Source organism: Palaemon carinicauda, chromosome 20 (assembly GCF_036898095.1).
Source record: "Palaemon carinicauda isolate YSFRI2023 chromosome 20, ASM3689809v2, whole genome shotgun sequence".
NCBI classification, from domain to species: Eukaryota; Metazoa; Arthropoda; class Malacostraca; order Decapoda; family Palaemonidae; genus Palaemon; species Palaemon carinicauda.
In genome coordinates, this window is record NC_090744.1 from 32593412 (window position 1) to 32621164 (window position 27753).

At 35.8% G+C, this 27753-nt stretch overlaps 2 protein-coding genes across 7 annotated transcripts in view; one reads left to right on the plus strand and one right to left on the minus strand.

Moving 5' to 3' along the window:
- The window catches only part of LOC137660274 (inactive rhomboid protein 1-like), a 42770-nt gene extending 18368 nt beyond the window's left edge, over positions 1-24402 (plus strand). For 2 of the 4 annotated variants that reach the window (XM_068395042.1, XM_068395043.1), the window contains 12 exons: positions 1485-1610; positions 5744-5965; positions 6224-6298; positions 6971-7207; positions 7348-7494; positions 9918-9992; positions 13158-13319; positions 15091-15117; positions 15903-15991; positions 16117-16357; positions 17073-17173; positions 17514-24402. In XM_068395042.1, the coding sequence (XP_068251143.1) occupies positions 1485-1610; positions 5744-5965; positions 6224-6298; positions 6971-7207; positions 7348-7494; positions 9918-9992; positions 13158-13319; positions 15091-15117; positions 15903-15991; positions 16117-16357; positions 17073-17173; positions 17514-18102 (2091 nt within the window). In that variant the 3' untranslated portion in view covers positions 18103-24402. The remainder of the gene's footprint in view (positions 1-1484; positions 1611-5743; positions 5966-6223; positions 6299-6970; positions 7208-7347; positions 7495-9917; positions 9993-13157; positions 13320-15090; positions 15118-15902; positions 15992-16116; positions 16358-17072; positions 17174-17513) is intronic. The other 2 variants (XM_068395044.1, XM_068395045.1) reach the window with 1 other exon arrangement.
- Positions 19190-27753, minus strand: part of LOC137660275 (cytosol aminopeptidase-like) — a 93617-nt gene continuing 85053 nt past the window's right edge. For 2 of the 3 annotated variants that reach the window (XM_068395047.1, XM_068395049.1), the window contains exons 12-13: positions 27597-27743; positions 19190-19326 (exon numbers count right to left, since the gene is read on the minus strand). The gene's annotated coding sequence lies outside the window, so the exon portion shown is untranslated. Of the gene's footprint in view, positions 19327-26814; positions 26999-27596; positions 27744-27753 lie in introns of those variants that run through there. The other variant, XM_068395048.1, reaches the window with a different exon arrangement.

A 27753-nucleotide genomic window follows, 5' to 3' on the forward strand; every position in this document is an offset into this window, starting at 1 on the left:
GATTAACCAATTGGGTCTGGTAGGAGATTAGTGCCATTAGTGCACCTCCTGTAATGCACTAGACATTATTCTAAGTGTTTTTAGTAGTCGCTCTTCACCCCTCAGCTGCACCTACAGCCCTCTGCTGTTCCTCTGTTCCTACATTCCTCTGTCTAACCTCTCTTGACTTTTAGTTCATAGTGCAATTGCACAGTTTTCCTACAGTTGCAACTGGGTGCTGAATGACCTCCCAGGCCTCAGTGATAGGCCATGTTGCCTAAATTCCAAAATCCATTAAAAGCTATTAGCTCTCTTTTCAGATAAGTTCATAAGATCAAAATTAATAAATGAGTATAGGACAACCAATGATTGAATTGTCAACTAAAGGGGGTTGCAAAAGAAATGAAAAGGAACATGGAGAGTTGAACCAACTGCAAATATGCAAAGAAAATGAGGTAAACTGGAGGTCATTATCAAGTAGAAGTAGTAAGATAATATCTCTTAACATAATGCCACTAGAGGTGGGAAGGAAGCAGATGATATGTTCTAAAGTGTGATATATAAAAAGGTTATAGAAAGAATGGAGCTATAATCAGGAAGTATAGCTGTCAGGTCTTAGCCAGAAGTCAAATGTTTACAATAGTTAGATAAAAGCCGCAGTGACGTGTACCAACTTCTTCATACCAGCATGAGAAATGATGCAGCCACACATTGTGATCCTTCACCAGCTACGTAAATAGACCACAAGGGAGTGTTGGTACTGTATGTTCATGGATTAACAGCATTTTTTCTTCTATTTCAAAGAAAGATCATGGTACTTTACAGTACACCATTGTCCAAATACTAAATATTATTAATCTAATTTGAGAGAATAGTGTATGTTTACTACCGTACCCAAATCTCTGAATTGAGGTAGCCAGAAATATTTAATGATGTGGAGCTGAAAAGAGGGGTTGGCAGTTTGGCATTAATTTCAACATTGTGTAGTGTATCTGATTTACTATGCAATGTATATATGTATGTATATATATGTATATATGTATGTATGTATGTATATATATATATATATATATATATATATATATATATATATATATATATATATATATATATATAATCTCTCTCTCTCTCTCTCTCTCTCTCTCTCTCTCTCTCTCTCTCTCTCTCTCTTTTTCTTTATTAATTTAGGTATCTGATTTTTATAACATGATATCAGATTGAGCGTGTACATACATACATTTTTGGGTATTAGGGATTTATACATCACTTTTTAGGTCAAATTCCAATCTACATAAAAAAGTTGCCATATTTCAAGTCTCTTGGAACAGACTACACATTAGAGAGGTTATGACTTTACTGCCCTCTATGAGAAGGTTATTGCATAATTTATTAGATAGCTCTCATGAAGCTTCTGCATTCCTGAATCTTGAAGGGTCTTAGCGTAAAGATTGTTTACCAATATCATAGTAAATATTGTACATTCTTATGTTTTTGCTTTTTCACAGCTTCAGGAGGGAGTGAGCGGTACGATACCAGACTCCATAGATGGAGCAGCTTGGCCGCAGCCACTTCATCGAGGAAAAGATTCAGTCGCCAAAATGACCTGGGATGGTCTCTCTTTTGTGGTTTCTGTAAGTATCTATTTTAACTAGGTTTGTCTTTTTATATCAGGATGTCTCAACTATAGAGCTAGCACTATAAATTCCCTGAGATTTATATGAAAATACTTGGCACTTCTGTAGCTGGAATGATATTCTACTTAGGTACAATAATGCTATTTGCTGCACTTGTCCCATGACCCTCATTTAAATACCAGTCCAAAACTTAAACTTTAACCCCAAGGTCCCAAGGTCTATAGAATAAGAGGTCAACCCACACACAGGTAAATTGGAGGCGAGTAGGGATTAGAGGGGTAAGCATTAAGGGGGGTTAAGTTTTGTGATGTCACTGAGTACCAGTAGCCAGCTAAAGAACAGCGTTCAAAAAGTTCATTCTTTCGAGATTTACCCCTAGAATATACACTTTTTTCCACTTTCCTTTCAATATAGGATACACATGCGTGTAGTAGAGTAATGGGACACTGCATTTAATGGTGAGAAGAAAGGCACCTGGGCTACCTTGTCATTTCAGTTTTGAAATCCAACTATTCTCTGTCCTCTTGAATTCACAAGTCAGTGAGAAGGAGGATGGATATGTATATAAACATCAGGCGAGTATAAAAATAACATTTTATTAAAAATAATTTTATTCATATGAACCTCACCTGATGTTCATTTTACTGACTCCCACACAGATGGAGGTGGGATGCCATTGAAGGAAATGAATAGGAGAATTATAAAATTGACATACATTATAAAATTATAATCCTAAACTCAACCCATCTAGATTAATGGTAACTAACCGTCCTTGAAATACTGAACTCCAGATTATTTTTACAAAGATATTTGAAATATTTTGGAAATAAAGAAATAATGACTTGACTGAACTCAAAAGAGTTAAAAAACCACATTACCAGCATCCACTTAAGGACCTAAAGCTAGCAATATTGATAAAAAAAACATGGGTTCTTCAAGATAATGTTCAGCTAACACCAACATGTTACGCCAACGCCGCTAAAACCTTTTCTAAAAGAGATTCCTGCCAAAATTAGGAGATGTAATTGTACTACTAATATCCTGAACCTTAACTTTGTAGGCTTTTATAAGATATGGATCCAATTCTTTGCAAGTTTCTGTGACCAAACTTTTAACTAGAAATGACTGCATTTTTGGACAGAGAACAATTTGGAATTTTATTCCCATATAGCAAATTAGTGACACTACCTCTGTCCATAGTTTGTAAAAAAAGGAAAAAAAAAACTATTAGCCTTAGTTTGAAATTGGGATAACATTTTATATATCTTGTCTACATCGAACTGCATACTTTAAGTAACTTATTTGGATATTATTGAATAGTCTTATCTTATAGTCTAAATTTATTTATTGACATTTTGATAATACAGTATATATTAAAGACCTTGCTAAACCGATTTTTTGGATGTCTACTTAACGCGTACAGGAACTGAAGTGTATGAGATAAAGTGGCTAAGCACGTGAGGTACTAACCCTAACATTTAACCCATAAGAGAAAAAATTGGATGAGCTAATGGCCAAGCTTGCAATTGAGCAAAGCACACAGGCAATCAAAAGTGCAATTATACAGATTTAGGGAATCTAATAGACTTCTGTAATTGAAAAGGAAGATATTTAGCTTAAAGGAATTATACAATTTACCATCCTATCCACATAATATATTTGTAAAGTCTGTATTTGATCGAGAGGAGTGATTAAATATCCAGACTACCATCTTGTGCATAAGGGTTAAGTGGGTGTTAAGAGGTTGTTTAGCTAGAGGAGGTATATAAGGATTCAGGCTACCATCTTAGTCTTCTGCCTTACAAATTCTAGGTGTATAAAGAGCTGCTAGAAAATGCGGGAGTCCAAGGGTTATGCAGCAGAAAGGTCAGTAGTAAATGCAGGAGGCTCCATTAGAGGACCTTGAACCAGCGAGGTTTCGTTTATCGTCAGAACTCTTAGTGAATGGTGCACTAGAACTCCTAGCTACCAGTTGTCGAGTTAGGCTAGAATCAGGGCAGGTTAGGCCTGAAATGTTACTCTGAATCAGAAACTTATTGGTGTTTGAGCTTCCACAAGGCAAGTTAATGATGTTGAATTCTTAATGGCTAAAAAACTAAACTCAGGCTGTTAACAAAGACAGGTTGGAGAGGCATTACCATTCTCATTCTCTATATAAGCAACTAGCCTAACCTTCCCTGCTAAAAGTAAGCCTTCTATAACTCTAGAAAAAAATCTTTATTATAGAAACTGCAAACAAAAATATTTCAAGAAAGCTTAATAAATCATTATCCACAAACAACAATAGTGACCCAGCTTGAAAATCCTGCATTCAAAGAATTGTTTTTTATTACCAGTAATGATGGGCTCAAAGCAAAATTAAATTGATTCTAGAACAAGATTAGGTAAATGGTTATTCTTGTACAAGTCAAAACATCTTTGAGGTGTAGAACGCTTAAAAACTAAGCGAGACTAGAGTTACTAGCCTTTCTATGTAATTAAAATAACAAAATAATGACTCTGCAGCAAAAAGAGAGAATTAAGAGGTACATAATATGAGAAGCAGTTGTCTAAATATATACTTGAGGAAAAATCCGCATCAAAACCTGAGGAAAAATCTGCATCAAAACCTACTTGAATCTTTTGGGGAGTTTTATTTAGCTATAAAGACTAGGTAATGTTTAAAAGGGATATATATTTCAACATATTCAGGAAATAGCTTAGTGTTTTCTTCATCTCCATATACCATAAAGAAGGAAATCAAAACTTAACACACTTCTATCCCGTTTGTTTATAACTGGTACGAGAGTTGCTACACATTTGTTGAGATTCAGGGTCTAGGGTAGCGGCCACTCTAGTGTAACCAACTTGTGATGTACTTTGCTTGTATTTTTCTCCACATATATATAAAAAAAAAAATTCTGTATTTCTTTCAACAAATGTAAATAATCTTATTTCCTTTAAAATCTTCTTTTTAGTAACTTTTGGTAAATGGTAAAGTATTAGTGATTACATATACCTAGTTAACATTAACCAGTAATGAGGTAGTAGCGCTCTGCGAATGAAGCACACTGCCATCCAAAAAAGGATGCAACCGATCAGAATTTGCTTGAAAGTCCAGCCACAAATGAAGAACGAGATTGCGTGAAAGCATTTATTTGAGCAGGTGGAGGGATATTAGGATCTAGATTACCAACTCAGTCTTCTGCCTCACAATCTAGTTGTCTAATAAAAGTGACTAGAAATGTGAGAATGTAAGGGTTTAGCAGCAGCAGAAGGAATTGAAGGCTCTGCAAGAGGGTTTAGATTTTGTAAGGTGCAGTGAACATTCAGAACCCTTACTGAATAGAACATTATTACGTCTAGACCTGACTTAGAAGTCGGGATAGAGGAATGCAACCGGGCCAGGTAGGATCAGAATTACCACGACCATGTACAAGCGAAGACTCTATGGTCTTCTGAGATTAAACAAAGGAAGCTAAATAAGTAAGAGATATGAAGCCCACCATTATCAAAACTTGGCTGGTTAAGTGTGTATTAGAGAATGGTGCTAGCGTGCCTTATTGGTCATCACCCCTGCTATAAACAACTAGCCTAGTCTTCTCGTAATTTCTCCTACAATAAAGGCAAGTTTCTTTAATGCTTAACCTTGAAACATACTTTCCTCTTGAGGAACAGAGGCAATCACTTTATGCACAATGGTAATTTTAACCATAGTACTAACCCTATGATAACAAATCCAGAGGTGACAATTTAAAATGCAATCAAACTTATCACAATCTGGAAGAGGTGTACGTCGATGTTGAACTGATGAGACAGAAATTTAATGAATAACAAATGGATGTGGCGCTTCGCTTCTTGCCGTTAACGACTGTAATATCTCATTATTCTACTAGAAGGGTGTATTTATTGAAAGAAAATAAAATGGTTTTGTAAAAAATTCTGTGTAAATATCAATAAATCAAGCTTCTTAAGAAAAAGCAATATGAACATCATGGGTGGCTCTTAGAAACATTTTCCTACCCAAAATCAAAATTCCAAGCCAGAGGTCCTTAAAGCATCAAGATAATTTATAATGTTAAAGGCTTTTACAGAAATGATATTGCAAAGTTTGATAGAAGAGTAATGTAAGCTTATCTTTTTTTATATAGACTGTTGCAAAACGAAGAGCGAAGAGCCAGATCTCAGGTACTGCGGGTGGTCGGTCTAAAAGTCGCAGTTATGCCCCAGCGTCCATGTCTGTTGCTGATGATTTTGAAGAACCAGACATGTCCCCCACCACAACTGCAACCACCACTACCACAACTACTGCGGCGAATATGCGGCCCTCTCCTCCTGCAGACCATTACACCATGGAATCTCTCTCTGATGAGGTATGAATGCTTATGTAGAATATCTTGGTTCATTTTGTAGCATTGATGAATGCATACAAAAATTCAATACTGTATTGTTTTTTCCTTATTACGGGAATATATAAGTTTAATTGCCTTCGTAAAAGATGGTTAAGCATTATTGTATGTGTATTAAGAGACTTCGGAAAATATGACGATAAAGTTGCATAAACATTTAAAGTATTTTTAAAGTAAAAAATTATTCGTGTTTCCTTTGGTAAAATTTTACATTATTTTCAGGTGTTCTTTGATAGTAAAGTTGCAGGAAGTCCGGAAGCCGTTACAACCACTGCTAGTTATGATAGTAGTAAAGACGTAAGTATCTGATTTCTCATTTTCATGTACAAAAAATTGTGTAGGCAAAGAATATGAAAAATCAAAAATTAAATTGACTTTGTCATATAAAAGAGGTTGTCTTATTTCTTGGGTATGGTCATTATTTTGACTTTTCTAAAAACAGTTTCACTACTCAAGAGAATTTTTATATCTCTATCAATTTGCAGACCAATGGAAATTACCAGTTGATTTCTAAGTCATAACAATATAAGATTTAAAATTGATATTTGGTTATTATTAACACTAGAGACCTAAAATAATGATTTTGTCATATAACGTAACTAGGTTTTTTTGGTAGTATTTGTATGTCGTCTTCTAGTAACAAGAAGGGATTGAGTGTTTTGCAAATACATTATTTTCTATTTTTTCTGAAAGAAAAATTATCAACTGAAACAGGTAACTAATAATTCTAAGGATCTGCAAAAAAAAAAAAAAAAAATTCCCAACTTTTAACATTCCCAAGAATATCAGAAACAAAGTTTCTTCCAAAATAATAAAAAGATTGTGAAGAGACCCCTTGATGTGTTTCTAGCACATTTTTCACATAAATAGTCATACATAAATGTATTTCTTAATAACCATTTGAAGAAGAATCCATCTTATTTTTTAATACCATATACAAATAATACTCTATTTTATTTTTTCTTTTAGGTTCGAGGTGCAAGGTACCACCACCCAAGTGTTCAAGAGTGGCAGAGACCGGCCATTCAGGTATCAGATTCAGTAGACGCTAGTGGACGGTCTAGTGCTCACATTGGCCGCTCACGTATTTGGAATCGAATTTTGGATAGTTGTTTTGATAATTCAGATCGAAGACAATATGGAAGAGGACTTGTAGGCCGATTATTTAAGCGAACTTTCAAAGAAAGTGTTAGAAAAGAAAAGGATGTAAGTACAGTATAAAATTCTTGTTGAATGTATATTTATTTAGTATCATTTAAAATTAGTTAATGCTTGTATATTATTTAATTCTTCAGTTGTACTTTAATATTTTTTATATATTCCCCAATGTGTTTTCTATTCTATAGATAAAGAAACAACTTGACGAAATGAGTGACTACCGGCCGTACTTTACTTGGTGGGTCACGACTGTTCAAGTATTCATCCTCCTCCTATCAATTCTGTGCTATGGGTTGGCTCCTCAGGGCTTCACTCTTCAACAGCAGTCTGGCGAGGTAAGTTTCTTGAGTGACTGTTTTTAACTGTGGTCAGTGAGTCCTATATATCTTGGAATTTCTGTCAAACATGCAATACCATGGGTATATTTAGACCCGATGGCAACTAGTCCTAGATAAACTACAAGTATATTCAGTATTTTGTTGCTGTCAAAAGGTGTATGATCGAAAAGAGGGTATTTGAAGAATGGCTGCATAGTAATAGTGTAGAGAAATATGAAAGATACAGAGAGATATGTGGATGTAAAACATAAGGTAGCTGAGACAAAGAGAGCGGCTGACTGGTGGTTGGGTCACGGATTGGGTTAGAATAAGAAATTTTGGAAAGAAGTGAAGAGACAATGAAAGATGAAAATGGAAACCTGTTGAAAGGAGAAGAGGCATGGAAAAGGTGGGCAGGCTATTTTGAAAGAATACTGAATGTTGAGGATAATTGGGAGGCAGATATAATTACTATTGCAGATGTTGAGGTGCCAGTGATGGGAGATGAGAATAAGAGAGAGATTACAAGAGAGGAAGTGAAGAGAGCACTAGATGAAATGAGAATAGGAAAAGCACCTGGTATGGATGGTGTGAGGAATGAGATGTTAAAAGGAAGGGGTGTGACTGTACTTGAATGGTTGGTGAGATTGTTTAATTTATGTTTTTATGTTGTCAATGGTACCAGTGGACTTGGAGTGTGCGTGTTTTTTACCACTAAATAAAGGTAAAGGATATGTGCATGAGTGTTGTACTTCAAGGGGTATTAATGGTTGAGTGTGGTTGGAAAAGTGTATGGTAGGGTACTAATTAATAGGATAAAGGATAAAGCAAAAGATGCAATCTTAGAAGTACTGGGTGGTTTTAGAATAGGTGGGGGATGTATGAATCGAATTTTTAGTTAGGCAGATATGCAAAAAATATTTAGCAAAAGGCAAGGTGTACGTTGCATTTATGGATCTGGAGAAAGGTATTGATAGTTGATAGGGAAGCGATGTGGAATGTGATGAGGTTGTATGGAGTTGGTGAAAGGTTGTTGCAAGCAGTGAAGAGTTTCTAGAAAGGCAGTAAAGCATGTGTTAGGATAGGAAATGAAGTGAGTGAGTGGTTTCCTGTGAGGGTGAGGCTGAGACAGGGATGTGTGATGTCGCCATGGTTGTTCAAGTTGTTTGTTGGAGTTGTGAGAGAGGTGAATGCTCAAGTACATGGTTTGAGGAATGAAACTGATATATGAGTGATCATGAGAGGGGGGGGGGGTAAATCAGTTGTTTGCAGATGCTACTATACTGGTTGCAGACTCAGAGGAGAAGCTTGGTTGATTAGTGAAAGAATTTGAAAAGGTATGTGAGAGAAGGAAGTTGAGAGTTAATGTGGGTAAGAGTAAGGTTATAAGATGCACGAGAAGGGAGGGTGGTGCTAGGTTGAATGTCATGTTGAATGGAGAGTTACCCGAGGAAGTAGATCAGTTTAAGTATTCGGGGTCTGCTGTTGCAGCAAATGGTGGAATGGAAGCAGATGTACATCAGAAAGTGAATGAAGGATGTAAAGTGTTGAGACCAGTGAAGAGTGGTAAAGAATAGAGGGTTAGGAATGAATGTAGAGAGAGAATGTAGACACACTTCTGTATGAGAACGTGATTGTACCAACTGAGATATATGGATCGGAGTTGTGGGGAATGAAAGTGATGGAGAGACAGAAATTGCATGTGTTCAGGATGAAGTGCCTGAAGAGTATGGCTGGTGTATCTCAATTAGAGTTAGAATCGAAGTAGTAAGGGTGAGAACGGATGTAAGAAATTATTTAGCAGCTAGAGTAGATATAAATCTGTTGAGATGGTTTGGCTATGTAGAGAGAATGGAAACTGCCTGTCTGCTGGAGATGATGGTGAATGCAAGAGTTGATGGGAGAAGTACAAGAGGAAGGCCAAGGCCTTGGTTGCATGGATGGAGTGAAAAAAGCTATGGTCAATAAAAAGATAGATGTGTGAGAGGCAAGGAAGCTTGCTAGAAATAAGAATGAATGGCGAGCGATTGTGACTCAGTTCCGGTAGGCCCTGCGGCTTCCTCCTGTCGCCTTGGTGACCGCTGAGGTAGCAGCAGTACGGGATTCAGCATATGAAACTTCATTTGTTGTGGATAATGGGGGAGGGTGGGCTGTGGTATCCAAGCAGTACCAACCAAACTTGGCTGAATCCCTCATCAGGCTGGGAGGAGCAAAGAGAGGAAAAGTCCCTTTTTTTCCCCAGTAAACCCCCCCCCCCAAGTTGGGGAAGTGCCTTGCTAATTAATAGTAACTGTCAAAATTGAGAATTATTATGTTTAGGCCTGTAGACAAGTACCATAGGTTAGTTATTTTTTTAAAGAATTGCATTAGGTGAATTAATATTTTTATTCTGTAAAACAATTTAGATTCTGCACCAATTATAGAATGATCTTAACTTCCAGGTACTGATGGCTAGTTTATCAATCCAGACTGTCAACTACTGGGAACCTTCAAATTTTTGGATAGGCCCTAGAGCAGTGAGTATTTATGTACAAGACATATTATTACTTGAAGGAATTTTTATAAAAGTATTATGGTTACAGAATCTATTCAGTTTTAATATTTACATTTCCCTTCTTCGCAAATATTTTACAGTACAGTGGAACCTCTACATCTGAACGTATCTACATCCGAATTTTCCAACATCCGAAGTAAAATTCGAGCAAATTTTTTACTCTACACCCGAATTTTATTTCGACACACGAAGTAAGCTATTTTCGTCGTACCGGTTGTATCCGAATTTTTCGACACGCGAAGTACAATTCGAACACGTTCCGACTCTACACCCGAATGTTTTTTTCGACACCCGAAGTAAACAATACTCGTACGCGTAGTCGGTGCTCATAGCGCCTGAAGTGTTTTTTTATTTCCGCCGATAGAAGGCAGCACATCGACCTCGGAGGGACGCTCAATTAGCGGGGCTTGGGTCAGTCCTCTGTTCTCGTCGGCTTCTTGCGGTTGTGCACTGTGCGTTTTGCTATTAACTCTGTTTTAATCGTGATTTTTTACGTGCATCCTTTAACGGTAATTTACGTAAAGTATGGGTCCTAAAAGGCTTAGTTTTGCCAGTGGTAGTGGTATTGGTGAGAAAAGGAAGAAGGAAATGCTTTCTTTAGAAATTAAGCAAGAAATTATTGAAAAATATGAGCGTGGCGTCCGCGTGAGTGAACTTGCTAAACAGTATGGCCGTAATATGTTGACGATCTCGACAATCCTTAAACAGAAGGAAGCTATTAAAGCAGTGAAACCTTCTAAGGGGATCACTATAATTTCCAAACGCCGTACCCCTATCATAAAAGAGATGGAATGACTTCTACTAGTGTGGATTAAGGACAGAGAGATCGTTGGCGACACCATCACCGAGACCGTCATCTGCGAGAAGGCGCACGCCATCTTTACGGACTTGAAGGAGGAGAGCTCTGGGGGTGATGCTAGGGAGAGTTCAACCGAGCCTTCCTCAGATGATTTCAAGGCATCTCGTGGCTGGTTCGAGAAATTTAAGAAACGGTCCGGGATTCATTCAGTTGTTCGCCACGGAGAGGCTGCTAGTGCGGACACAAAGGCTGCAGCTGACTTTGTCAAGAACTTCGAAAAGATCGTGCAAGAAGAAGGCTACGTAGAGCAGCAGGTGTTTAATTGTGATGAAACCGGGCTGTTTTGGAAGAAGATGCCGAGTCGAACCTACATCACTGCCGAAGAGAAGAAATTGCCTGGGCATAAGCCAATGAAGGATCGGTTGACTCTTGCCCATGTGCCAACGCTAGCGGGGACTTTAAAGTCAAGCCCTTACTGGTTTACCATTCAGAGAACCCTAGGGCTTTTAAAGCACACAACGTCGATAAGGATCAGCTTCATGTTTTCTGGCGATCCAACTCGAAGGCCTGGGTTACTAGGCAATTCTTTGTGCAATGGGTTAACCAAGTTTTCGGCCCTTCTGTGAAGAAGTATCTTCATGAACAGAAATTGCCTTTAAAGTGCCTGCTATGCCTTGACAATGCACCCGCTCACCCCCCCGGACTTGAAGATGATATCTTCGATGAATTCAAGTTCATAAAGGTGCTGTATCTTCCACCGAATACCACCTCTATCCTCCAGCCCATGGACCAGCAAGTCATCTCTAATTTTAAGAAGCTGTACACCAAGCACTTATTTAAGCAGTGCTTTAATGTCACGCAAAGCACCAACTTAACTTTGCGTGAATTTTGGAGTGGCCACTTCAACATCGTGCACTGCTTGAAGATCATAGATCAGGCTTGGGTGGGATTAACTCGACGGACCCTCAATTCTGCCTGGAAGAAGCTGTGGCCTGATGCAGTTTCTCCCCGAGATTTCGAGGGTTTTGACCCCGAACCTGATCCCGTGGTCGATGCAGCGGAAGCCGTAGAGGAAATCGTCTCCCTTGGCAAGTCCATGGGTCTGGAGGTCGACGCAGATGACGTTACGGAACTCGTCGCCGAACATCACGACGAACTTACCACGGATGAGCTCAAGGAACTCCATGCTATGTTGGAGCACATGAGTGATGACGAGGAAGGGAGCGAGGAGGTAGAACATGTGTTAGGTTCGGTGCATATAAAAGAGGTGTTAGGAAAATATCAAGACGTGGTCGACTTCATCGACAAATACCATCCAAAGAAATTGCAGGTTTGTCGTGTAGTTTCTCAATTCGATGATGTTTGCCTAACTCACTTTCGAAACATTCTGAAAAGCCGTACCAAGCAATTATCTATCGATAATTTCTTTAAAAAAACTGCGAAGCGAACTCGTGATGAAGAGGATGTAAGTGATTCGAAGAAAACGGCAAAGAGTGAAGCGAAAGAAAGTGAAACAAAGAAAACGGAAAAGAGTGAAGCGAAAGAAATTCAGTCAATTTTAAGTGTAGAGAGTGAAAGTGATTAAAATTACGTAATCATCTAAAAGAAAAAAAATGTAAAAAAAAAATATAAAATATAAAAAAAAAAAAAATAAGCTAAGTTATGTTAGGTTCACTTAGTGTAAGTTAGAATAAGTTACAGTAGTGTACGTTTATCGTAGTTAACCTCTCTACCTCCTCGCCGCCCGTCCATCTCTTCTCTGCGTAGCAAGACTAACAACACCTGCGCTGGTGTTTCTAAGGTAAAGTGACGCTAAAATCCCGTTTCTTATTTATCATTTTTTGCTAATTCTTCTTATTTACATGTCTATTCTTCTTATTTACATGTCTATTATCTAATTTAGTGTTCATTATTCTCATGGGAAAATTATGTGTAGTAGTTTATTAAGAAGTTATCATAGGTTTTTGGGCTCAACCACGGATTAATCCTATTTCAATGTATTATGGGAAAATTCGTTTCGACATCCGAACATTTTCTACATCCGAAGTTGGTTATGGAACGGATTAAATTCGTATGTAGAGGTTCCACTGTATATCAATAATTAAATGAAATACACCTCAAATTTGAAGTACAATATGTAGTACATATATCTGTGGTGTTGGGATTGTAGATACTTTTCAGTAAGCCATTATGCATAATCCTGTTTTAATGCCTTTGGTTGTCACTTCTCATTGTTATATATTGCTGGACTAGAATGTTTGTTTTCCTAGTTATTTTTTTTTTTTTTCTTTTTGTATGTGTATAATGAGATACATTTGTGTTTTGCAGGCGGATCTCATACATTTAGGAGCAAAATTTGCCCCGTGTATGAGGAAAGATGAAAAAATATACCGCCATGTAGAAGAACAGAGAAGAGCAGAGAGGGAAACAGGGTGTTGCATACGTAATGATGACTCTGGTTGTGTACAGTCCTCTAAAGGAGAATGTTCGGTAAGAAGTGTTCTATCATTTTCCTTATAGAGGGCTTTGTAGTATCTGGATGTATGCTAACCCAGTTTTAAATTGCCCATAGACAATAAGTATTCAAGTTCAGTGTGTGCGTGTGCGGGTTTTTTTTTTTAAACAAGTAAAGGCTTAACATGAAGTGATTACAACTGCTATGGGTAAATGAAATGAATGATAAGTGGCTTGAAGCTTTAGTTCAACATTTTATAAAACATATTCATTTGAAAATTACTTTTAAAGAATTGAAATGAATTGCTTCAAATAATTTAGATTCTTCGAGTGATTAGTATAGCTTGGGTTGTAATAGATTGAATGGTGTGCAGTAGAAGCATTAAGGGAAATCAAAATAAGATTACTTTTAGGTTCTTTATAAGTAAGGAATGATATCATGTAAGTCCGAAAAAGTGTTCATGAATCAGATGAGCAGAATAAACAAATCCTGTTATATCTAAGTTTAGAAATCCCAGGTATTTTAAGAAGAGTTGTGTTGCTACAATACTCTAGAATTTTCCAAATTTTTGGAATGTAATAATATACAGGTGATTGTTTACCAACTATTTAACACCAGTTAAATGTCAGTTTAGTTATGAAATCAGTATTAGTAACTGTGTGTGTTCCATTTCAAATTTAGCTGGCTCATTGTTTGCAGTTATGAACGACATTATTATTATTCCATTATTCAAACACAGTAAATGATTCAACTAATAGACACGTGAAATATTAAACTTTTATATGTTATTCTGTGAAGTGAAATTGATACAGTAGCTGTTTACTTCTCATCCCATTGAGTAGTAAATAATTGTTATTTACTGTATCGTAACAGTTTTATCACCATACTCGGAGAATCCCACTAGTTGAAAAAAACGCCATGAAAAGAACATTGCACAGAAGAGTACCAGTTGCATTATATATAATTTACCAATTGCAGAGTAGTTAACATAGAGAAACAGCTATAATGATAGGATTTATTCTATTATTGTCAGGACTGATTAGGGACCAGATATAGAGATCTTCACTATTGATCTCGCCACAACTTATGAGTTCTGTAATATTTAGCGATCTTAACTAAAGAAAATCCACTCATGTGAAACTAACAACCACCACAGCCAGACATTCTTTACATGTCACATGAGTTTTGATAATGCTAACTAGACAGAATTTCTAATGTGTTTGTGCTGTACTACTGTACTTGAAAATATTTTGGTAATTCTTTCTCATTGGTGTTAGGTATTATAAGGAAAAAATTATAAGGTTTTGGCAATTTCAGTGAGTTTAAAGCAAGTCGGAAAACTACTGAAGCTGTACATTCACTGAAACCTTTTCTTTTATTGCCAGGCATAGGAAGAGTGAAAGTCTCACATCAACGGTGGGCGGAAATGATCGAAAATTAATAGTTTATTTTTATGTATTGTATAGATATGTATGTGTATTATAAAAGTATTTTGTATGGAAGGATTGATATTTTAAAGATTTTGATAATTTATTTTCACCTAGCTACGTATAAGTTTTTACATAACACATTCATCTATATACAGTGGTTCCACATTAAGTGGGATATTATTAATTCACTTTTGGGTGGTAATGGATTACTGATTGCTTACTGACCTTACCAACTTTTTTCCCAAATAATAGCTTTAGCAACCATTTTTAAACTAATGGTCCACACTAATGATAAATATGTCTTCAAACTAGTTTACTAGTATTCTCCATGTTATATCGTGCCAACTAATTGTTTGTTCTACTGATATTCCTTAAGCCACTTGTTCAAGGAGACATGGATTCGGTAAGGATTTTTTTCATCTATTAATCCTTCCCAAGTTATGTCGACACCTTTTTTTTAATCATTGCAGTATCTTCTCATTAGAATTTCCGTTTGCATGCACCTGGAACAGCATGACCCCAATTCTGTCATTAAACCTTGTATCAGTTTGAATTAAACCCTAATCCTTGCATCACAGGTCAATACCGCTTTTGGACGAAAGGGCATCCCTTCTTGACCAGTTTACTTATCCTATATGCTTAAATATTATATTGGTGAAGTGAGAGCTTCACAGGCTAATATTTTTTTTAATACAATTATTTTTTTTTCTCACTTAGTATTTCGTCCGTATAAATAAAATATAATTTATGTACGTACGTTATTATTATTTATTTTCCTCTTGTGATTTTTTCATATAATTTTATTGCACAGAGAGCTTCTAGATTGTAAATAAAGGTTTATTTAAACTGTTTCCAGTGTAGGAATTTATCATCTTTAATGTTGAGAATGCTGTTATCTATATTTAGGTTTCTCTTTAATCTTATAAAATTCTGTAAGACCGGATAAAGGCATGCAGAAAGCTGAATTTGAGGAATTGTATGATGACAAGACATCTGTCAAAATTCTCTTAGATCCATAAGTTAAACTCTGGAAATATTGGGTGTATAGTATGGGATCCATTAAATGTGATAAGAGCTGTTAGGGATGTTCAAATTTCAGTCTAAGGGTTCATAATGTATCTTGCTTCTGTTATAAATTTTGAAGACCGTTTCATTCTTTCTGTTTACACTGTTTTTTTCTCATTTCAGACAAGGTTATCGGTGTGGAAAAAATGGAGTGAGCTTGCAAAAGGACCTGATGGACGCCTTTCTGGGTCGGTTTGTGGCCAAGATCCAGAGTAAGTAATGATTTTTGGTAGTTCTTAGTTTATATTAAAGGCTTGAACATATTTGTAAATTAATTGAATTATTTAAATACTTCACACACATTGTATGTTATTAAATATGTGGGTTTTTTTTTCAGTTTTTGTAAAGAGCCGGCTTCAGTACCTCCTCATGAGTGGCCTGACGATATTACAAGGTGGCCAATTTGTAGAAAAAGAATAGCGGCTGTTAAAAAAGTTAATACTGCAGAGCATATGGCATGTGAAGTTATTGGCCACCCATGCTGTATAGGAATTCATGGGGAATGCAGAATAACAACAAGGGAGTACTGTAATTTTGTGCGCGGCTACTTCCATGAAGAGGCTACGCTTTGCGCTCAGGTATGTTGTTCATCAGCAGAATATTTTTTTGCAAATATACAAATTGCCTTCACCAAAAGCAGAGATTTTACAAAGGGTGTGTATTTGCCCCTGTCTGTTTCTTGGTTTATTTATTTGTTTGTAAGCAACTTTACACAAAAAACTACTGTGCCAGTTTTGACCAAATTTGGTAGTCATGTTGGTTATGACCTAAGGATGAATCTCACATTTTAGATGATTTCAAAGTACAAGTACACAGCAGTACTTGGAAAATAATTGCAATGTCAAGTAAATTGCATATATTTTGTTAGTTTATTTTTTGCTTGTGAACAACATAACACAAAAACTATCGAATCAATTTCAACAAAACTTGGTGGACATGTGGGCAATAACCCTAAGACAAATCCATTAGATTTTGAAAAAATTCATGAAAGTAAGCAAATAAGACCGCTTGGTGTGGTGAAGGCATGCTCTCTTCTACTGAGTGCCACTCTAGTTAGATTATTTAATGGTTCATTTGCTGAGACTATAATTTCAACTTGTAGTAGAGAACCTGTATTCCCTCTCCGGATATATATTAGTTTAATAACCCGACCATTTTTTCTCCTTTCTGAGCTTATATGGTATATAGGTGACATGACATTTATAGTTCATTATTTAAGATTATCTATAACAGTATTGAAAAATGGTGATTTCTGGCTCCTTGTTACCTTTCTTAACACTGAATTTTTTTCAGGTTTCCTGTTTGAACAACGTATGTGGTATGATACCGTTCCACAACCCTGATGTTCCAGACCAGTTTTATAGATTGTGGACATCGTTATTTATTCATGCAGGGTAAGAATAGGAAGTAGAGGAATTCTAGCAGAGCTGGGTTTGTGAAATTTTATCATGTTTTTTTTTTGTATCTGTATAATGAGGTAAGAACTTATGTTAAGTTAAACTTTTGAATAATGAACATTTTTATATCGGTAAAACATTAATAGCGTTCATGTATTGCTTTAACAGTTAAAGTAACAAAATAACTTTTTTTTACACTTCTTACAAATTATGGTAGACAGATTTTAGAAAATATGGTGTTACAGAATATACTGTATAATATTAAACATGATTAATGTATTTAGCTTTTATTGAAAAAATTAAAAATTCAACTGGATTAATTACCATTTTTTTCCAGAGTTATACACCTGTTCATCTCGGTAATACTGCAATACTATCTAATGCGGGATGTGGAGAAGCTGGCTGGTCCTGTTCGTATTGGAGTCATCTACATCGTTTCCGGCATTGCAGGCAACCTGGCCTCTGCGATTTTTGTTCCGTATCGGGCAGAAGTTGGTCCTTCAGGTTCCCAGTTTGGGCTATTAGCCTGTGTGTTTGTGGAATTTATCAACAGTTGGCAGATGATGCAGAGCCCTTGGAGGGTTTTAGGAAAACTAGTGGCCATGACCGTAACACTTTTCCTAGTGGGGCTCTTACCGTGGGTTGATAATTATGCCCACATATTCGGTTTCATCTTTGGGTTCCTGCTTTCTTATGCACTGCTACCGTTTGTGTCGTTTGGTCCGTACGACAAACGGAGGAAGGTGTTGCTCATCTGGGTGTGTCTGGTGGCCGTGGTGGTGATGCTCACAGCGCTGATAATACTCTTCTACGTCACGCCCATATACGAGTGTAAAATCTGCGAATATCTCAACTGCATTCCTCTCACGCGAGACTTTTGTGCAGAGCAAAACATAAATTTCAACAAAAAGTTGGATATAATCTGAGAGGCTGATGGTCGCTCGAGCGGCATCCGCCGTCAGTCAACGGTCACCGACGTGCCAACATTTCTAGTAATATACCCATTGTACTGTAATTATTACATAATTATTACATAATTATTACAATTATAACATAATTGTAATTATGTTATACAAGTGATCAATGCTGTTACGGTCATTTTCTAGTTTCATACTCGGGGAAATATGGGATACACCACCACCTGTTTTGGCCCACATGTTTTGAGGGTCAAACTAGCATTGGGTTAGATGAACAAATTGGCATTTCAAAAGTTATGAGCAAGAATTGTATGCATGTTTAGTAAATCTCACTTGTATTTATTTTAGAAATATCATCGATGTAGTTCCATTATTCATTTCATATCTTCATGGAAAAGTCTCATTAAAGCAGCCTTTGCTCTAAGAGCACCTTGTGTGAATATCAAAATCTTGTATACAGTATTTCACAATTTAGTCACTGAATATTTATAGACTGAGCAGGAGTTTGAATCAGCAAACTCCATTGGCAATAACTCTAAAGAACTTAAAAATGGTTGCATCTCAACATATCTTGCCCATAATGTGCATTTATGCCAATTTTTTCATGACCTTTCTTGATGTTGTGGCAATGCCTGTCGCACCAGAACACAGAACAGTGAGGATATAAACGGGCACTTGAACCAAGAAATTAGGGCCACAATTTTGAAATGCCACTTAGCAAGACAAAATGACTACACCCAACTAGAGCGTTTACAGTATAGTAGTTACTTTTTTTTATAACAACCATAAACCGCTCAAACACGTGATGACAATTTTACCAGTGGACTTCCACAATTGTGACCCAAGAGATGAAATGGAGAGTGAAAGATGCAAAAAATAATAAAAAGGAAGAAAAAAAATATTAAAGAATCCTCTCTTTGTCTCATATGTTGATTTCATTGTATGTGAAAAATGACATAAAAATGTAGGTTAGGATCCTTCCTTTCCATTCCCTTCCCTTAATAATTTTGCTCATCCCTTGACCCTCCCTATACCCTCATGCATAGTATTAAGATGATTGAATTTGATATCCTTGATTTCTTATTGGTCCTAGAACTCTGGTAATTTTAATAGCCAGTCTCTCTCACTCTCCACTGTAGAGCAGCACGGGGAGGATCAGAAGGGGTGTCGTCAGTCACGTCTGCTTCCATTCATCACATTGGTGTTGATCATCCCATCATTGCATTACATTCACTTTTTCATGAGGATGTATGAGAAAAAAATGTTAGCTTAAATTTTTATAGAATATAAGACATTTAACTTAAGTTGTGGTATAAGCATGTCATATTCATAGTACTGTTTATATTAATACAGCACTATGAAAAAGGCTCTGTGACTATTTGGTGGAAGTTGTAAATGCAAGGTTGATTGATTAAAGGTTATGTTGTTCAGCCAGGTTATTGGCATTATCTCAGACATGAAAATTCTTCCATTGGAGTGATATGGTCATAGGGGTTTTAACATTTTTTATGCTAAACTAGTTCAATTGGACATAACAGGATAATTGTGGGAAATTGTAAATGTCAAAATTTAGATTTAATGTGTATACTGTTAAAAATAGATTGAACATATTGGAAGTGCAACAATGAATTTGCATTTGTAAAAATACTGAGGTTATACTTGCTGCTCCCATAATTTCTTTTCATTTTCTTGAACTAATTATTTTTTGTAATATATTTTTGTGTGAAATTAAGTTGAAATAATGACTTATTTACAGGGAGACATTAATTTTCCCTTTTAACATTTGACTTGTATTGCATCTCAGAGTAGGACTACTTGCCTATGCAAATGTTGTGATAAACATTAAACAAGCAGTTTTAATTTTTTTTTTCTCTTAGATTTGATGGCACTTTTTCATTCTTGCCTAATTAAAGATACTTGATATTAAAATTTTGAGAGTACAGTATAAACCTGTCAGCAAGTTAAAAATTATTGAGAAGTTAATGGTAATATTTCCAGTGATTTATTCAGAATATTAACATTAGCAATGCCTAAAACATAGAACGAGGGATATGTCAAATGTAGCATGAGTGATAGGTGCTGAGTAACCTCAGCCTAAGGAAGAATTGATTTTAAGATAAGGTTTTTCTATGGTAGTAGTTTAAGGTCACACTGCTGTATGAGAAGGCATTTCATGTTAATTCATTGTATTTTAATCTCATTGTACCTTCATCCTTCTCATGCATTATGCATTTCACATCATACTGCAAAACTGTAGCAGTAAATCGATCATCCATGATTTATACACAACGTGACTGACTGCCTCTTTTTTTCAAGAAAATTGGTAACAATGCTAGAATGTTGGGCTGGCCGCAATTCTTTCGTGGTCACAACTGTATAATGTTCTGCGATAAATTGATATGTGGATCATGGTTAAGTGTACAGTCCTGTCCTGTAGGCATGAAGTTGGAGTGGTTATGTTTTCAGAGAAATCCAAAGTTGATAATAGCAATTTTATTTTCATCTTTTGTTTCTGTTTTGTCTGTAGTTGGCTACAGATTTATTATATAGATAATAGATGTTGTGATATTAGATTTTTCATATACTGTATGTAATTTTATGTTCAAATATGCAGGGCACTTTAGTTTTATTTTAAGTTACTACTTTCATAGTTTAGTTGCACTTATTTTTTCTCTGATATTTATAACCATTCCAACATTAATGCATTTTCTAATTATTTAAAGTCAGTGTCTTTTTCATGTAAGCATGCTGCCAGTGGCAACCAACTTGCATCTTATTGATCAGCTGTGAACTTGTTGTGCCTCACTGAAATATCATGGTAATGATAATTTACATGACTCGATGGAAAAAGATTTTTTTCAAGCCTTATATAACTTGGATCAGTTTCACAATTGTATTTTTCAGAATTAGTTTTTAAAAGTATAAAAAAAGGCTCATCAAAGAATCCTGAAATTTCCTTTCAACTTTTTACACAGTATATATAGAAAGTGATATTTCAGTTGGAGGCACCAAAGATTTGAAAGAAATTGAAATGTAGGATTAAATCAAGAATCATTTTGTAATACTGGTTTGAGGAAGACTATAGAGTCAGCATAGTATGATGGTATAGGTTCAGATACTACAACTCTATTCTTATGCCAAGCAGATCATCAAATTGTATAAATTATAAAAATCATCATGCATCCATATTGGTATAATTGTCAGTACTACTGCAATATGGTTATAATTATTTTTGTTGGGATGTAACGTTGTAGAAAGTTTAAAATATAGAAAGCTGGTGTATAAAGAATGGTAAAAGCTATTTTCATTCATGTTTTATAGTCAATCAAATAACATGTCTTCTTTCCACATTTAATTACTCTAATAAATATCAATTAGGGTTCATAGAGATTATTTGCAAGCGTATTAACCATGTTTAGAGAAATTTGGTTAGGCCCAGTACTTCATATAAAATGTAAAATGGACATTTAATGAAGGTATCAGTACTTGATGTATAGAGTAAAAGACGTTCAGTGAAGGTATAACTATATAAGGATAAACATGGGTTTCACACTATATATATATTTTAGTGTGCCTATCACGGCATTAGCATTACAGTGCTGGGCCAATTCATAAATAATATTTAATGGAAATGCATATTATTGAAATAATCCAAAATAAAAAAAAAGGCAGTGAGCTCAAGAATTTGAACCGAATACCATCGTACTTGATTGACTTTTGCAGCTCTTTATAAAAATAGTGTGTGACAGCATGGGAAGGACTGTTAAAGGCTTGAATTAGCTCGTCAGTTGATCAGAGAGAGTTACAATGCAAGTGGATTTCTAAGCAGTTTATGAACATTTACTTTTGCTTAGCTTTTGTATTATCCTCACTATGTTGCCCCCTTAATAAGTATGTATTTATTTATATAGATTACATATATAGATTTATGTATCTGTATATATCAATTTATATATGTACTGTATATATATACATAAATATCATTTGAGGCAGTGAAACAACTTCCACATTAACTGTGATTTGTAGAACAGGTTATCCTTATTGAGTTTTTGTGTTTGCAAGGTGTTTTTAATCCCTTCCCACATCCCTCCCATGACCAAGTTTCTGTAGCTTAAGGTTTTAATGGTTATGTTGCATGTATATTGTTGAAATCTTATACATATTCTTTAAAATTTTTTTACATACATATGCTATTTTTAACAACATTCAAACCACAGTATAGGAATTTTCTTTGTGCACAGAAATACGGTCAATTAATTTCTCAGGCTGCATTAAATTCTAACTTCTCTATAACGGAAATTTATCAGCTACAGGTCTTGCCTGTCATTTACCTAATGAAAATTGGTCAGAGAAGTTGATTAACAAGACATTTATATGGAATACAAATACAAGTGAAAATGCCACTGTGAGCTAAAGAAGAGTTCTGTGTGGTAGTAGCTTGTAACATTTTTTTTCTTTTAATAATTTTTACCCCTCCTTTGCCTAGACCTGTTATTCCAAGAACCCTGACATTTTTCCCATACACAAGGTTGGTTTCTGTGATGCGCCAAAATTTTGTCTGGTTGGAGGGGAATCCCTTTCATAATTTCTCTAGTAATTACAACGAGGCTACCAAAAGCTTAAGATTTGGATCACAGTTATGCCACTTCAAATCCTTTAATATTTTATGTTGAGAAAAATATTATTTGGCATGTGTGAGTTCATTCCGTTCTCCTGCCTCTTTTGTTATTATCAACTATGGTGTTTCTAGTCTCTTGCATAAGCCTGGAAATTTGGCATTTGTATTTTTATATTGCTTCTTTGATACTTCCTATAATATACGAGTTGATGCGAGCATTGCAGATAGTAGTAGTGTAGTTTTGTTACGGTAATTATTCGAAAACTTCGTCATCAAAAGATACTAGGAATATTGGAGATTTTATCATATCAGAAGATACTAAAAAGGTCAAAGGTCAACTTTAAAATCACAACAGACTAATTGGGAGTTTTTGTTATTGGCAGCTGACCTAAGTTTAGATTTGTCTGTAAGTTACTCTAGTTTCTGATTTATTCTAAGGAAAGTTAATTATTTTAGATTTGTCATATACAGAGAAGCTGAACTAATAAATTACAGTATGCTGATTCCCTCATTTGTTTTTAATATATTTGCTTAATCTTGGTTCTTTATAGAAACTTCATTATAAAATATTTAGCTTATTACAGATAATTAACTGCACAAGTTAGTATTATAATATGTTGTATAATTTCTCTCCAAATTAGTTATCCAAGTCTCATAAGATCTATTGGAAGATATTAGTTATAAATTAAAAATTAAGATTTCTGATGCCTTCACATCCTACAGTTGCAGTTTCTTTTTTTTTTTAATTGGTATATGTTCAGTAATAGTTTGAAATAACGTCTGCTTGAAATTATCACACTAGTTTATTTTTATAAAGTAATTTATTTCCAATTTAAAAGATTAAGTATATTTTTTGTACTTGCACAAACAGATGTCTTATGGGATGGCAGGTGGTCACATATATAAAGCAATGCAATACAGTTAACTAATTATTTAAAAGTTTTGTTATACCCATAGCATCTGATTGTACAAAAAATTTTAATTAGCCAGGTTGTTTCTTGGTGTGCAAGAGATTGGTTGTGTACCCACGGAATGTTTACCATTATTAAATGTTTTATTGCCCTAAAGGAAGGACAGCTTGTCCTAAATGCTTGTTCCATTATTTCCCTGTAGTAACCCCTAATTAAGAGGACAACCACAAGTCTTTGTGTATTTTACCAAAGATTATCATCTCTATAGTCATGTAAAACTTTACAATTAAGACTTTTCTTATTATCAAGTAATTATTATCAAGTAGTGTATTTGTGATGGATTAACATGTAAAAAGTTACTCATTTGTGACCTATAGGCTAAAAGACTGAAGTTCTTATGTGTGATGAGAAGTGCTTTACCTCTGAGCAGGCGGAGCAGTAACCCACCTTACTAGGGTATCCACTGGCTGACCAGAAATTTCAACACTGGGTATTGTATAAATATAATAAGATGCTTGAGTATTTTGGCCTATGCATATTGTCTGACTGTACAGTTTCTGTGTGTATGGTATGATTGTGAGGCATTTTTTATGTTTTTGTATAAAAATACAATACCATACGTTTTGAGCACACTCACATGCTTTTTGTATTGACCCAATTAACAAAGAAAATAAAAACTAAAAATGTATAGACGAAATAATGTAAAACTCCCCAACATAGATTTTTATGAAAACGGGGTGAAAAAACATTTGTGTACTAATAAAATGCTAAAAAATGTAAGGCTTATCAATTACCCCAATATAATCATTTTATCTCCTATTGGGGGCCATGTCTTAAGGGATAGTGCCTTAATCTTCAAACTAAATTGAGGAAACAGCAAATCTTAGAATACAACGACCAGAATGTCAAGGTTTTCTACTGTCCCTTCCTCAACAGCCATAGAAGAAGCATCCCGTCACCTAAATCCAGAAGACTCTGGGTCAGAAGTTTCTTTCTCCAATGGGGTTTTGCTCCTGGACAACAAAACACTAGGGTCCAGGCTGAGGAGGAGGAGGGAGCAGGTGGAACTTAATGCTAGAACTCCCGGGAATGAGGGATCCTTAGACAGGATCATCATAGACACCAATTCTTCGACTAACTTTTAGCATTAACTGAGGTGGATCAATTTTAGCAATAACCGAGGTGTCAGTGAGATGCAAGCTAACCGAAACTAAGAGGAATGGTAACTTGCATAACAGAAACCAAGATACAGTGAAGTGGTGCCTCAACTATTCTACCAATAAGCGAGGCATCTACAGGATGCAAGCTGACCAAAACTGGGAGGAATGTTAACTTGCCTAGCAGAAACATGGGTCAAGAGCGGACCTAACGAGTTGGCCCAACCTAAAGGGTCACCGAAAGGTTGGCAAGGAAGACTGAAGTCTATTCTGAGGATCCCTGGAGTAAGGCTGCTACCTCTTGGGGTAAAGATCATCCTCCTACCCGAAATTTACTTCAGGTGGACCTCGGGTCCTGACGGGGATCTGTTCCTACTTCATGGTGTAAGTCGGATTATATATACATAACATACAGTATATTTATAACATACTTTATCAATGGTAGGGGATTGTTTTCTTTTTTTAAAATTACTGGACCTTACACAGTGCATAAAAATACATGTAGCCTATACAATAGTGTAATGTACCTACTTATACAGAACTAATAGACAATGCCTGTGGTTGGCCTCCATGCTGCTATCAGAAAGTCTCTCTCAAGCTTTCCAGACATGATGCACAGCAAAAAAGACACCAAAAAAGTATAAAAAAAAAAAAAAAGCACAAATTCCGAATGTGTATCATAAACAAAGATGGCAAATTAATGCTTAAGTTACGTCTTGCATAACCCACTACTTCGCGTTATTACTTTTTCTCTGGATCTAGAAGTAGTTCGTTGTTAAGCTTCAGAGAAATCTGCAAACTGCGCTGAAGGGAATCTCTTTTTTTCTCTTCCGAAAAACGAGTAGAAATATCTGAAATCATACTTGACGGTATCAGGAATGGACTGTGAGGCGGAGGTCATAGGAGATTAGTTCTCTTACCAGAAAATATTCAAAGGGGATGGTACCCCTGAGGACTAGGAATGGTGATCAACTGCACTTGGGGGGGGGGGGGGGGGGTTTAATGGCTTCTCTTGATGGGGCGGCAGAAGACTCATGACGAAGAGGAGACTCTGCTTTCGACAGTGCCAGGCCTTACAGAAGTCTTGCCTTTAACGGAATACACTCTAGAGCTTATGATGGCCATAATGTCCTTGGGGCATTGTTCTTATCTGCGTCGTCACCCTGCTTCTCTAGGGTGAAATGGGTAAAGTTGGCTTGTTTAGAACTTGCCCTAAGGTTAAATTAATATCGTCATCTTTCCCATAGAGGATGAGAGGAGGCAGGCTGACAGCAAAGTATCAGATGCCAGAGAACCAGGAAAAAAAAAAAAAAAAGTTCAGCATATTTCTTAGACAGGAAAACCCCAAAGGCAGAGACTCTCGCTTGAGCTTTTTCCTCATGCTGTATTCCTGCCAATGGGAGGATGACCATTCCTTACAAGGGGGATGACTGTAAGAAGTCACAATACTTGCAAGAAGGGCACAAAGAGTGGGGTTCCATGGCCACCTTGCTAATGAATGTTCTGCGCCACTCGCTAGATATTCCGGGGCAAAACTTCATGGCCAAGTAACACATGGCAGGCAGGAAGTCTGAAAATAGGGGAAAAAAATAAAACGAGCCAAGTTTAGGACACTGAGCATACGTCTGTATGACTTCAGCTGACGTCAAAGTGACTACTCGGTCACTTCCCTGCTACTCGCCAGCAACTTCACATATCTCGATATAAATCTTGAACAGCAAAATTCCTGCTTTACTGTTAATCATACTCCTATTATAGGACAGGGATAAGGATTTGTATCCATATAAGAACAAATGACTAATTTGCCTGATAATTCCATTACAGTACAATACTTAAAAGGGCTTTCATTTATGGTACAGAGGATTAATTTGGCCCATTCATTAGAATCAACGGCAGTAATATTCCAAGATATGGAGTCATATTAACATGTTTGATATCTCATTTGGTACAATTAGAAGTCACCTCCTAGATAGATATCAATACACTTAAAAGATTCTGGGGCATGCGACTATGGTAATATTTGAAAGATAAAATGGGGCCACAAAATTTTATAGGCGGCATGAAATTCATTCAGACAAGAATTATATACAATAAGAAATGACAAAGTTAACAGGTTATTCATAGAGAATTGTCCACCTCCAATGAGCATTAGTGCGCAGTTGGTAAACATCTTGATGCAATTGTCAGTTACCTCACTACAAGTTTCGATACCTATTTCACTTTGAAATATCAAAGTCAACAAAAAGACAAAACATATCAAATAAGTTACTTTGACGAAGCCCTGCCATTCCATTTCACAATTATAAATATTTAAAATCTCTGAAATCTGAAATATCAAATTCTTATATTTTGTGCTCAACATTATTAATGAGTATTTACTTTACTTGATATAAATTCCTCAAATGTTTGCACTCTTATGGAAATTGACCTAAATTAAATCTCAAAAACTTGAAACAGACATACAGTACAATTACATTCATTAATAATTAGTGAACTAGTAATGGTGGTCCAAAACATTGAAAGGGCACGCAGCCTGTTATTTTTGGACTTCCAAAATTAATGGTGAAAAAAAAGAAATTGAATTTTCTTCGAAAAATGAACGGAGTTAAAATGTCAAAAACGTGTAATTCGTTTCAAGCATAATTCATCTTTTACTAAAACATGAACAAACAATATAAAAGATTTTTTTTTTTAAATTTGATGGCTATCATTATTTACGAAATCTAAAGTACTAAATTACACGAGCAATACGATACTATACAGTACTGTATTACTGATATATATCACTACATACAATAAAGATACAAATAATCTTACCAGTATTCCATAAAGTTTATCATGCTCTAAAGTAGCTGGTAGGATTTCTCCAATAAATATTACTCCATGCAAATCCAGCAAAGATTAAAGTGTAAACTTCAATAATGAATGAAGTCATGATGCACACTATCCTGACAAAACTAAAGCCTGCAGAAGA